The sequence below is a fragment of the Thalassophryne amazonica genome, chromosome 5, assembly GCF_902500255.1.
Source record: "Thalassophryne amazonica chromosome 5, fThaAma1.1, whole genome shotgun sequence".
In the NCBI taxonomy this organism is placed as follows: domain Eukaryota; kingdom Metazoa; phylum Chordata; class Actinopteri; order Batrachoidiformes; family Batrachoididae; genus Thalassophryne; species Thalassophryne amazonica.
The window spans coordinates 80,866,664-80,880,994 of record NC_047107.1 but is presented as its reverse complement, the minus strand read 5'-3'; the positions used below and the strand labels follow the sequence as shown (position 1 = coordinate 80,880,994).

The following is a 14,331-nucleotide window of genomic DNA, read 5'->3' as shown; positions in this document are numbered from 1 at the left end:
AGTTTGTAGCATCACCAGCAGATGCTACTATTATTGTGAACACCCCCTTTTCTACTTTTTTTTACTAATAGCCCAATTTCATAGCCTTAAGAGTGTGCATATCATGAATGCTTGGTCTTGTTGGATTTGTGAGAATCTACTGAATCTACTGGTACCTTGTTTCCCATGTAACAATAAGAAATATACTCAAAACCTGGATTAATCTTTTTAGTCACATAGCACTGCTATTATTCTGAACACTACTGTATGTATATGCACTGATCATTTCTAGCAATGACTGAACTGAGACCAATAGAAATATTGAAACTCTGATATATAACCATAGCTAAAATGATAACATTTCACATAAAACACCACTTTTAAATTTTGATGGTTATGTCGCACTTTGGCTTCATTATTTTTGAACCAGGCCTTATGTCTTCTCATTTATGCTGTCACTGAATCCTGCTCCAAATTATCCTTTGGATTTAAATCTTTTAATCTTGTGTTTAGCATCCTTTGTGATAGAAGCTTCTTTTTTTAATTTCTCACTTTTAATCCACTGGATTTGTTACTTTTGTGAACATTTGTTTCGCAGCCCAGCAGTCACCCATGCTTGGTTATGTGTGTGTATATGTGTTTACACGTGTTCAGATCCGATGTGCGCCTCCATAAAGATGATGTTGACATTTGCTTCAGCAAGACGCTCAACTCCTGCAAGGTCCCCCAGATCCGCTATGCCAGCGTGGAGCGGCTGCTGGAAAGGCTGACTGACCTGCGCTTCCTCTCCATAGACTTCCTCAACACCTTCCTGCACACGTACAGGATTTTCACCACGGCAGCTGTGGTCATGGACAAACTGGCTGACATCTACAAGAAACCCTTCTCTTGCATTCCTATCAGGTCATCCTGTGTTCCCACACAAACATGCAAACTCACAAAAGAAACCATGCTTAGATGTGGAGAAAACTCGAGAGCCAGCTGCACACATTTACCATTACCAATGAATTTTCCCAGAATTCCTCTTTAATGAATCTTTATAAATACATCTTTTTCTTAATTTGTAGTAGGGGTGTAAAAATTCACAGATACAAATCAGAAAATGGTTTTAAAGTAAAAGATACGACTATTGAGGCTTTTCAGGTTTCAAATCCCGCAAAACCTCGGAGAGGTCACCGCGCTGCGAGATCTCAGTAACATTGAGAACTGCATTGAGACGCTCTGATCACGCTGCACTTTAACCGCTGCACACAGACAACACCATTAACATTGCAACATAAAAGTATTTTTATATTGTGCCTGAAACTGTCGTAAATATTATCTCTGGGTTTTTGGACATTGTTATTGCATTTGTTTTATGTAAACATGCAAGAATCACAGGCTGTCTCTCTGTTATTTTCAATGGGAGCTGCTGTGAGCTACGCTCGCTTCCTGTCGTTCTGGGAGAAAGTGAAGTTTGCTCTTTAACGTCTTGATTATTGTTCTTTACAACACTGTTTGCCGTCTTTGTTCCAGACTAATATATATAATATGTCTGAAATTCGGTTTGCGCTTATTAAATTCCACGCAGATTAAACATAGCAGACATGGATTATTTGTTATAAGTATAACTTATAACATAACTTCAATGGTTTTTGTTGAGTGAACGATGCATGGGGATATGGCTCAGGGTTTTGGACTTAGCAGGAAGTTTTTACCTCTGCCCACAAGGTTAAATACACACTGGCTGGAACACTTTGTGACCTGTGTGTGTACTGCAGGCCAGCAGAACAGATACTTCTGCAGAGTTACACCGTGCCTTAAAGAGTTGCTCTCTGCTTTTCATTTTCTTGTTGAATACAGGTTTTGTGTTTATGTTGTGGCCTTGACTGTACTCAGATTTTTAACTTGGAAAAGTTTCTTTTTTTCCTCTGCCCAAGGGCAACTTTCTACACAAATCCATGTGGCCTCTTTCCCTGGAAGAGAACACGGTGACTCACTCGGGCACCATAAGGAGCACAGGACCTGTGGAGAAGGGTTGCATAAGAGGGTTTTTTTTAAGTAGTATTGAAGGGGATTCATCTTATTTGGTTCTATAACAGTTTGATCAAAAGTCACAAATAATTCAAAACCTTTGATGAATAATTTTTTTTCTCAACTGTTTATAAACTAATATAGCCAAATCATTGGTAACAAAAGAGAAGCCAAATGAACTCACTTGACTGGGAGATAATTTTGATACACAGGTTCCCTGGTTGGGGCAATGTGGTGTCTTAGAGGTTGGTGCTGTTGCCTCTTGGCTTCCCACCTGATCCTTTCTGTGTGGAGTTAGCATGTCTCCACATTTTCTGGCTTCCTCTAACTTCCAAAGACATGCAGTGTTTAGTGAATGGCAAACTTTAAACTTTAAACTGCATGGTTAGCACTGTTAAAACTGACCTAGTCCAACCTGTTCTCCCCAGGTTTCCAGTGGTCCTTCTGGATTCTCCGGCTATCTCTCTCTTCCAGAGACATGCAGGTTAGGTGAATTGGACATGTTAAATTCACTGGAGATGTGATTAAGTTTGTCTGTCTGTGTATCGACTTTGCGATTGACTGGCAGCCCATCCAGGGTGTACCTCACTTCTCACCCAACAGACTACAGCCACCCCTCCCACCAGTGACCCTTAATTTGAATAAGCAGGTTTAGAAAATGAATGAATGAATGAAGAGAAATAATAAAAACACTCATGGAAAGATAAACAATTTCACCTTACTGCTGGCTTCACCTCAGGGAGTTTTTGGTGGTCTTTTTTGTTTAAGGTTTAGAAAAAAAATGTTTATTGCCAATTAAGCAATTTTTGAAAATGGGATTCTGGAAGAGTTTCAGTCAGGTTTTAAGCCGTTTCATAGCACACAGTCTGCGTTAGTTAAGGTTTTTAATTACATTTTTCTTGCATGTGATGCTGGGAACTGTGTTATCTTGGTTTTGCTCTATTTAACTGCTGCTTTTGATACTGTTGATCACAGTATTTTATTACCTACGGTTCTGGTCCTATTTGACAGGCAGGGTGTTTTCTGTGAATATTAGTGGCTTTGAATCTTCTGTAGTCCCTTTGTCATGTGGTGTTCCAAAGGGCTCTATTTTGGGACCTATGCCTTTTTCTCTGTGTTTATTGCCTCTGGGGACTATTTTTAGAAGACTTGGGATTTTATTCCATTGTGATGCAGATGATCGCCAAATGTATTTGCCTGTGACTCAGAAGGATGGTCAGTTGTTGAAATGACTCCTGACATGTTTAGAAAAAATTAAAGCCTGGCTTGCCTTGAATTTCCTAATTTTTACTGAAAAGAAAACAGAGGTGGTGGTTTTTGGACCTAGTAGTCTTTCTGAGCACTCCTCTGTCGATTTGGGACCCCTGGAAGCATATTTTAAACCTGTTATTCTTAATGTTGGCTTTAAGATGGATGGGGATCTTAAAATGGACAGTCAAATTGCAGCAGTGGTGAAATCTGGTTTTTATCAGTTGAGACATTTGGCGATAGTGAAACATTTTCTTTCCAGGCAACATTTTGAGATGGTTATTCATGCTTTTGTGTCATCTCGTCTGGAGTACTGCAATTTGCCCTATGTGGGTGTAAATCGATCACTTCGTTCCCGTCTGCAGTTGGTCCAGAATGCTGCGGTGCGGCTTTTAACAGGGTCTCAGAGGAGGGAGCATATGACTCCTGTCCTGACTGCACTTCACTGGTTGCTGGTTCATTTTAGGGTTCATTTTAAAATTGTTATGTTTGTTTTTAAGTCCCTCCATGGTTTAGCTCCATCGTACCTCTCTGGGCTTCTTCAGCCTGATACACCTAGACGGTCTCTCAGATCGGCTGACCAGCTGCTCCTGCAAGTGCCCAGGTCGAAGAGAAAGCTCAGAGGGGACAGAGCTTTTTCTGTTGTTGCTCCCAAATTGTGGAACATCGTGCCTCTGGGTGTTAGGGAGGCACCCTCATTGGTCTTTTTTTAAAGTTTATTTAAAAATGCATCTTTTTTCCTTGGCTTTTAACACCAATGAGGCTTAGTTTGATCATTTTTTCATTTCTTATTTGCATTGTTGTGGTTCTTTTTAATTTTATTGTGCTTTAATTTGTATTATGTTTGTAGTGTACAGCGCCTTGTGTCAGCGCTGGCTGTTTTAAGGTGCTTCATAAATAAAGTTGGTATGGTATGGTTCTCCAGTTAGGGCTCCTTCACACATAGTGCGAAGTTTGGACGAAGTGCACACTTAGTGCGCATGACGCAGGAATCTGTTGCAAACCATGTAATGTTGTCCCTGCCTCCAACTCCTCGTACACCTATTACTACAACTATTTGCGCACACAAGCACCTGACAGACAAACTGTGCGCTGTGCGAACCCATCACACCCTCCCGCGGCAGGTGCCGGCCAAATTCCAGATGACACGCACGACCGTCTAACACCGTTTGCATGGCACTTAGAGAATGTGTGGCCAGTCACACTCTTCACACAACAACAGACTGCAGATGACCACTGTCGTACTGCTGTGAAATTTGTCTCAGTTCCCCATGAATGTGACTTTGCAAACACACACTGACACGTGGGTGTGTACGCTCCACTCACGGGAGGTGTGGCTTTCCGACAGAAGCAGCTGTGGTGATCTGTCATTCTGGACATTCCAGCTAGACAACACCTACTGTGTTGGGACAGACATGGACTAACAACTGTCCACTGTGAGGCATGTGTGTCTGATTGCTGTATTTACATGGACATAAATAAAAACATATATCGCTGTGGTGGTGACAAGCTGCAGCAAATGAGCGCGCACACAGAGTGGACACTGACAGCCCCCCAGGTTGAAATGGACCATCAGATAAGAACACGCAGCAGGCGATCTGACTGTCATGTCACCCACGTGAGCTCTGTTCCACATGACGCGGTGTCTGTGCTGCGGCGCGCCATCCACAAGACATGCGTGTCGGCCAGAACACGCACACGGCCGACTGGACATACTGGACCAGTAGATGTGGACATGATCAGAGCACAGTGCTTCTTATTCATGTCATTTCATGACTGTATGTCAGTGACCATGGGTCATTTACAGAGGAACAGATGGATTATATTTGTATTGTTCGCTTAATAAATGCTGTGTTTTTATATGGTGTGTGATTTTATTTTTTGTAATACTTCCATGTCCTTCCTGATATGAGGCTTCCCGCAGCTTTCAAAGAACAGCTCTATAGCTCAGTGGTAAAGTCTCTGACTAGGAATCAGAGGTTTTGAAAGGCGCGAGTTCGCATCCCGGGTTGTGTATTTTTTTTAATTGTTATTATTCCACATAAGCGGCATGATGTGGTTCCACGTGTACCAGCTGGTTCTTATTTCTTCCACATAAGTGGCCCCATGTGCTGCACTTGGCACTGTTCCTGCTCGTCGGACACCAGCGCATGCATGAACTCTAGCACTGGGTTCGTGCATGCCTGCCCGTCAGTGCAGTGTTTCGTGTGCGATGTTTTGTGCGCTAATCTTGAACTGTTTTGCGCTGCTTTGCCGTTTTTCGCCCAAACGGTGTCCAAACCTCGCACTGTGTGTGAAGGGGCCATTAAACTGGAGTGGGCCAGGTATACAGAAAATTCAACCCTTAGCAGTCAGTATTCTGCTGTTTGTGCTGTGTACCCTTGTACACACTCCTGTGTTTAAAAAAGCTTTGCTAATAATATATATTTGTGGAACTTATTGGAACTGTGTGTATAAATGCATGGGGGGATGTTGGGGTCATTAAACAGACAGAGGGAAAGCACAACCTGCTGGCAACATTGAGAAAACAAGTTTTCAAATATCTTTGTATTTGCTAAAACGTTGATTTGTTATTATTGCAGCTTTATGATTGATATTATGTACTTTGCTCTTTTCTCAGCCACATTGTGGGATTTGAAAAAAGGCAAGGTTGTGCAACATCAAATTCTGCAATCATGAGATTTCAATGTAATTGAGGGACTGTATATTTCTACAAGACCTACAGGACTGTAATTTTCATTTTGTTCCGTAAAAAGTCTGTGCATACTGCCTTTAGGGAGATTCATGTCTGAGCTTCATTGCTCAGTTCATCCTCTATTATGATCATGTCTTTGACTTGCTGTTTGTGTATGTCATACCTGACCATATCCAACAGAGCCACGCAGTCATGTTTCCACCTCATCCATCGCTTTGTCTCTTCATGTCCGCTCCCACTGCAGGACTCAGCACTACTCATTTGACCGTCTGTCCATCACATCCATCAGTCCTGACTACAGTCTGAAGATCAAGAAGATAGCCATGGACCAGTCCAAGTAACCATATCTTTAATTTTGTCATGTTACTTTCTAATTTTCCACTTGATGTCTCGTTCCTGATTTTGCTGCTTTTGTTTTGTCCAGTCTGTTTGGGTTTTCCCTACTTTGACTTGTTTCTCTTGCATTTTTAAAAATATTTACATGTATTTTGTATTTTTTAATTACTCAGTGACCCCAATGTTCTCTTTACTTCAACTGCTAATTTTTCCTGAACGTGACTGTAGAATCTTCTTTTTTTTCCAATTTTGATACTGATGAGCTGAGTCCTTGCTGTATTTCAGTCACCAAGATGGTTCCATTGAAGAAATAAGTGAAACAGTTTGGTAAAAAAAAAACCAAAAAAACAAAAAACAAATAAATACCAGAAACATCACAGTTAAATACCAGTCTTTCAACTTATGGTGACTTAATGCAAAAGTGAAATCATTTAGCATGTTGTGAATATTTTGACAGTAAACTTAAAAGTGCTATGAATGATTTCTACACTCTAAAACATTGCAGCTGGATTTAATTATGTCCATTTGCTGTGTCTCTTTAACATAAAGAGCTCTTACAAGTTTTGGATGTTGAACTCAACTTTACAACTCAACTCAACTTGTAAAGTCTGTAATGGAACCAAAGTTTGCATGATTTGTTTCACTCCAACAGCTACAACTGTGGCGTTCCAGTATCTCAAGTTAGCATGCTAACATATCAATAACATGTCTTGTAAATCACTTCAGAGATACTAATATCTTGTTACAAAAACAACATTTTTACATTTAAAAATGCTTATTTCTCTGTAAATTTTACGAAATATATGAGAAAAATGAAAAACATATTAGATTTATACAGCACATGCAAAGACTGCAGCTGTTTCGCACCATATTCTGCCATCTTGAGCAGCCATCTGACGTCAAGCTGCCTTTTTACTCAAATTGACAGTTGCCACGTTACATCTATGAGCATTTGCATAAAATAGGCTTCTGATTTATTTTGGCCCTGTCTAACTGTCGCCATAGCAACTGTTGTCTCTAGTTGTTGCAAAAATCCCACTCTGAAAATTAAAGCAATGAATGGTTCCTTTGCCTCTGTCATGTTAGTCCATGTGTCCTTTTGACATTTGACTTGTGGTGCTGCAGTGTTGCAGCTTGCTTAGGGTGTGAATGCACATACACACACACCATTCATTTCTTTACTCCTTGTGCTGGTGGCGTATTGGTGACGAGGATAATTGGCTTTGATCAAACATCAAACCAACCCAACCAGTCCCAGCAGAAGACTGCCCCTCCCTGAGCCTGGTTCTGCTGGAGGTTTCTTCCTGTTAAACGGGAGTTTTTCCTTCCCACTGTAGCCAAGTGCTTGCTCACAGGGGGTCGTTTTGACCGTTGGGGTTTTACATAATTATTGTATGGCCTTGCCTTACAATATAAAGCGCCTTGGGGCAACTGTTTGTTGTGATTTGGCGCTATATAAAAAAAAATTGATTGATTGATCATACTTGGATCATAGATGTTTCAGGAACTGACTCAGCAGTTGTAACTTTGCCAATTCCAAACACACCAGGTTGACATGTAGGTGGAATGTTTTCCTGCTGGAGTGAGAAAAATGAAATTATTTTGGAGTCTTCCTGCTGCAGAGTGTATCACTCCCTGGAGTGTCTCTTCTGTCACCTCTCTCCATATTGGTCTGTTTGTTGCTACCCTGTGTTTCACTTCCCTCTCTGAAAGCTCAGTTCTCTGGCTTCTCTCTTTTTCTCTGCTGCTGGCTTCAGGAATCTTCAACACTCTGCTCACTTTTAGGATTTTCTTTTCTTTTCTTTTCTTTTCTTTTCTTTTCTCAGTGTTCTTCTTGGTCCATCATAGATGCTGTTTGTTCTCCTCTTTTCTGCTGATTTCCAAACAAATGTGAATGATGTTTGGCTGTTTATCTGTGTGCTCCTCCTTCAAATGTATTGTCAGAACAGGATTGATGGAGTCACAAAAATAACTAGACCTGCCAGCAGCTATACACGGGGTCCAAGTCCTGCATACAGGCCGCCTCCCGAGCCCCTGCAAGCCCCACATAACTTGTAACGATGCAGCTATGAGATATGGGTCGGACTCGCAAAACCACATAGATGATGGCGCTGTCATGGTAACTTTGCCGTCAAGAGGACTTTGAATATATTTTGAAAAATATATAGTGACGGACTTCAAAGCAGACAATGCATCATTGTATGAAAGTTTGGTCTTAATCATTGGATATGCTAAAAATGTTTCAGCTCTGTAAGACAAATGGGTGATTATCGATGAATTTTTGAAATTTTGAGCAGGGAGGTATTTTTGAATATCTTTTGTATAATGAGGCATGCCCACTTTGTGCAATCATTATCAAATTGTAGGGTTTAACTCAGGCATGATCCCTTATCATGCCATGCATTTATAGCACTCCTTATTCACATACGCAGCCTTTACTTGTTCTTCTGTGTTCTTGTGTTAAGTTTCATGTTTATATGAGGTACTGTTGCAAACATATGTAACACTTTCTGTTTTGACTGCTCTCAGAAGTCTGTTTTCCTTTTATAAAGTTGGCATCTTTTGAGCAATCATGCTCCTTTTAATAACTTAAGCTCTAATTCATCCCTAGACAGCACATGCAAAGACTGGTATTGATCTAAGTGATGGCCTTGGGTGAGATAGATTTTTCAGGTTTTAACATATTTTGTAATACTGTGTAAAAATGGAGAAAAGAAAGGGGTGTGGCTTATATCAAAAGAGTTGTCACACTCTAGAGTTGTTACTAAGACATAAAGAATCTGATGATATATGAATGTTTACTGTATAGGCACCTTGACACTTGTACGAATTTGATCCCCGCACGGCCGTGCAATTTGTCACGCCAGTGCGTCCCTCTTTGGCCCTCTTGATGCCATGAAATATAAAATAATAATTTCGTAGCCAATGACGCATTTGCTCTCAGAACTTGGATGATGAAACCATTGTCGCATCGCTCCCAGAATCACACTTTAAATATCTGCAGCTGCAGGTTGTCTCGTGGGCATCGTGAGGTGGAGAACGCATTTGAAATCTTGTCTCAAAGGTAATTATTTATAATATATATGGTAATGGATGGTAAACACTTGCATTTTCATTCAAATTATGTTTATTATAAATGTAACATCTCGTCATAATCGTTCAGATGTGCTGTGTACAGTGACACACATTGACATGCAGTGTTTTTGAATAGGTTACACAATGTTCATGACTAGCTCACAAAATTAATGCATGCAATTTTTTTTTTTTTTGTGCACTGGCATGCAGCCGGACACAGTTCACACATAGTTTACAACAGTTTATGACATGTTTACTCATTGGCACGCAACATTGTGTGCCAGTGCGTGGATCAAATTTGTGCAAGTTTCATGGTGCCTTATGAAGTACAGTGTTGGACGTTTGGTCCAAAATGTATTTTTCTTTATTATAGTACCACCTGTAAATGCAAAAAATGTCAGACGGGGCAACAAAAGACTGGGAAAGTTGATGAATGCTCAAAGAACACCTAATTGGAAACAAGTGAGTGTCATGACTGGGGATGAAAGGAGCATCCCCAAAAGGCTCAGCCGTTCACAAGCAAAGATGGGGAGAGGATCACCACTTTGTGAACAACTGCGTGAAAAAAATAGTCCAGCAGTTTAAGAGCAATGTTTCTCAACATTCAATTGCAAGGAATTTAGGGATTCCATCATCTACAGTCCATAATATAATCAGACGTTTCAGAGAATCTGGAGAACTTTCTACACGTAAGCAGCAAGGCCGAAAACCAACATTGAATGCCCGTGACCTTCGATCCCTCAAGCAGCAATGCATTAAAAACTGACATCATTCTGTAAAGGATCTTACCGTGTGGGCTCAGGAACACTTCACAAAACCATTGTCAGTTAACACAGTTTGTCGCTACATCTACAAGTGCAAGTTAAAACTCTACCATGCAAAGCAAAAGCCATAAATCAACAGCATCCAGAAACGCCGCCGCCTTCTCTGGGCCTGAACTCATTTGAAATGGACAGACGCAAAGTGGAAAAGTGTGCTGTGGTCTGATGAGTCCACATTTTAAATTGTCGTGTCCTCCAGACAAAAGAGGAAAAAGACCATCCAGATTGTTATCAGCGCAAAGTTCAAACGCCAGCATCTGTGATGTTATGGGGGTGTGTTAGTGTCCATGGCATGGGCAACTTACACATCTGTGATGGCACCATCAATGCTGAAAGGTACATCCAGGTTTTGGAGCAACACATGCTGCCATCCAAGCAACGTTTTTTTCAGGGACATCCCTGCTTATTTCAGCAAGACAATGCCAAGCCACATTCTCCACGTTACAACAGTGTGGCTTCGTAGTAAAAAAGTGCCGGTACTCGACTGGCCTGCCTGCAGTCCAGACCTGTCGCCCATTGAAAATGTGGGGCGAATTATGAAGTGCAAAATACGACAACGGAGACCCCGGACTGTTGAACAACTGAAGTTGTACATCAAGCAAGAATGGGAAAGAATTCCACCTACAAAGCTTCAGCAATTAGTGTCCTCAGTTCCCAAACGCTTATTGAGTGTTGTTAGAAGGAAAGGTGATGTAACACAGTGATAAACATACCACTGTCCCAGTTTTTTTGAAACATGTTGCAGGCATCCATTTCAAAATGAGCAAATATTTGCACAAGAACAATAAAGTTTATCAGTTTGAACATTAAATATCTTGTCTTTGCGGTGTATTCAATTGAATATAGGTTGAAGAGGATTTGCAAATCATTCTGTTTTTATATACATTTTACACAGCATCCCAACTTCATTGGAAATGGGGTTGTAGTAAAAGAAAAAAGAAAAGAAAAAAAAAAAAAAGAAAACACACACACACACACACACACACACACACACACACACACACACACACACACACACACACACACACACACACACACACACACACACACACACACACACACACACAAAACCCCACAAAAAAGAGCTGTGACTTATACTCCAGAAAATACAGTATATAGAAATTACCCTGCCTGGCCATCTGTTCTTGAGTCTTGTTTGCACAAGTCCTGCGAAACCGGTTCATGAATTTCAATGGAACTTCACACAATGGCAGTGTACCATATGAAGATGTTCATGAAGCAAAACATTTCTGGTCCAGTGTCTTCAAGGGGAGACATTGAACTTTTATGTTGGTTTTTAATACATCATCCAAATTTGTCATATGCATTGGGCTCTTCAATACACAGAGTGACCAGTTTGTTAATTCAGGTATTTCATTAACTACTACCAATAAATATACGAGGTCTGTGAGAAAAGTAACCAACCTTTTTATTTTATGCAAAAAATATATGGATTTGATTCATATGTTTTTACGTCAGCCAAGCTTGAACCTTTGTGCGCATGCGTGAGTTTTTCCACGCCTGTCGGTTGCATCATTCGCCTGTGGGCAGGCTTTGAGTGAGCACTGCTCCACCCCTCTCGTTGTTGTTTCATTGCGAGGAAATGGTGGAATGATTTGGGCTTTTTTTTCCATCAGAATTTTTTCAATCACAATGGCAGAAACCACCACATCATTTCTAAACGGATCGCTGTGTGGAGCCGGGACCGTCATGTGCAATTTCTCTGGTTATCACAAGAGCTGGACATCAGCCATTTTCCGGCAGATTTCACTTTTAACAAGAGATTTTGGCATGGAAAGCCGCTCTCAATTCAGTTGCACACACGATGGTCCTGGCTCCACACAGCCATCTGTTTAGAAATGATGTGGTGTTTTCTGCCTCTTGATGGCGGCTCAGAGCGCGGCGCGCCGTGCGCCATTCTGGGCAGTCCTGAAAGCTGTAGTAACACTCCTTATTCTCTGTGAAGCCCGTAAAATTTTCACCAAAAGCCAGATAAATTTTTCGAATGGTTTCCAGCTGCCAGTCTCTTAACAGTTTCTAAAAAAATTCTGATGGAAAAAAAGCCCAAACGACGAGAGGGGTGGAGCAGTGCTCACTCAAAGCCTGCCCACAGGCGAATGATGCAACCGACAGGCGTGGAAAAACTCACGCATGCACACAAAGGTTCAAGCTTGGCTGACGTAAAAACATATGAATCAAATCCATATATTTTTTGCATAAAATAAAAAGGTTGGATTCTTTTCTCACAGACCTCGTATAATGCATGCAAGCAGCTGCTATGGGAGACTGATAACATATTATTTTGTGAGCTTTTTCACAAATCTCGAGTTAAATTGTTTTCCTAACATCTTGTCCCCCCCATCCCACCCCTTCAGGTCCTTGGAGTTGTTTTTTGCCACCAGTCAGAATAACAGAAGCAGTGAACACATGAACGACAAATCCCCTCGTCTCTGCCGCAAGTTCTCCTCTCCTCCTCCTCTTTCCATCTCATCCCGCACATCTTCTCCTGTTCGTACAAGGAAGCTGTCCCTCCACTCCCCCATCACATCAAGGGTCGGGGGCCTCGATCTTGCCAGTCCTCTTTCTCATTCTACCATCATCCACAGCAGCTCCCAGTCTGCAGCCAGCAGCCCCACATCTGCATACAGTCCACAGACCCCGATGCCTCAGACGCCGACTCCAACCACTTCCTCTCCTCCCCCCTCCTCCACATCTCCCCCACCCAGCAATGGCAAGCCGACACAGGATCAAGTTCTTCCTGATCCTTCATCCCCGGACCAGAGTCCCTACTCCAACGTAGAGGGAGATGAGCTGCCAAGGATCGACCCTTTCAGTGGCAAACTGCGAAGAAGCTTCCGCAGAGGTGATTTATAAAAGTCTAGTCTCTGGTGTGAAAAACTTTTACCCTGTATAAAATAATAGTGTAGATAAAATTTTGCATTAGTTCATCATATTGAAACATTTTCCTGTCTGATTTTGTTATTTCAACAGTTTGATGGTGGTTTTTGTAGTGATCCACATCTGAAGGTTCTATTATTTGTGATGTAGCTAAATTAAAAAAAATGGGCCCTCATTCTTCAATATTGTGTAGAAAAGCATTTAAATTCACAATCAGAATTTGCAGTGTTCACACCCATAAAACGTGAAAGATATCAATTTTTCATACGCTTGTTGTACTTACTTTATAAAATACCAAATCTAAAACACGAGTCTGATTCACATAAAGGACTGTGTTTACAGTTTACAAAGACAAAGGTTAATAAGACTGACCTTTATATGAGGAAGAACCACATATTTAAATGTAATAGAGGACAAATTTAACATCTAAATTAGTTGACATTAGTTTGAAAAGAACATTCCATAAGATGGCTTCAGAGCTGTTGGTGCAAGAATAGTTAGCTGCATGTACAGGTGCATCTCAAAAAATAGAATATAGTGGAAAAACATCAATATTTTTTGTCAGGTGTTTCAGAGAGTAAAAATGTTATATATTCTTGTTTCAATTCATACAAAACCTAAAACGTCTCAGTCATTTTTTTTTATTTAATTTTGATAATTACTGCGTACAGCTATAAAAAAATTAAAATAAATATCTCAAATTATTAGAATATTTCAGCAGATCATATTTAAAAAAGGATTTATAATACATAAATGTCTAACTTATGAAAAGTACAGTAAACCCAGAAAGTATCTTTACTTTTTCCACATTTTATTATATTACAGCTTTATTCCAAAATGGATTAAATTAAATTTTTTCCCTCAAAATTCTACATGCAATACCCCATAATGATGTTGTGAAAACAGTGTTTGACATTTTTGCAAATTTATTAAAAATAAAAAACCCAAGAAATCACGTGTACACAAGTATTCACAGCCTTTGCTATGAAGTTCAAAATTGAGCTCAGGTGCATCCTGTTTTCACTCATTATCCTTGAGATGTTTCTACAGCTTAATTCACTTGATTGGACATGATTTGGAAAGGCACACGCCTGTTTACATATAAGGTCCCTCAGTTGACAGTGCACGTCAGAGCACAAACCAAGCATGAAGTCAAAGGAATTGTATGTAGACCTCTGAGACAGGATTACCTAGAGGCACAAATCTGGGGATGGATACTAATATTTCTGCTGCTTTGAAGGTTCCAATGAGTACAGTGCCCTTCAT

The 14,331-nt window shown here is 40.6% G+C and overlaps 1 protein-coding gene across 1 annotated transcript in view; it reads left to right on the top strand.

Moving 5' to 3' along the window:
* The window catches only part of rasgrf2b (Ras protein-specific guanine nucleotide-releasing factor 2b), a 219,835-nt gene that overhangs the window by 110,253 nt on the left and 95,251 nt on the right, over positions 1-14,331 (top strand). The window contains exons 15-16 of the mRNA XM_034170661.1: positions 634-882; positions 12,543-13,030. Coding sequence (XP_034026552.1) covers positions 634-882; positions 12,543-13,030 — 737 coding nt within the window. The remainder of the gene's footprint in view (positions 1-633; positions 883-12,542; positions 13,031-14,331) is intronic.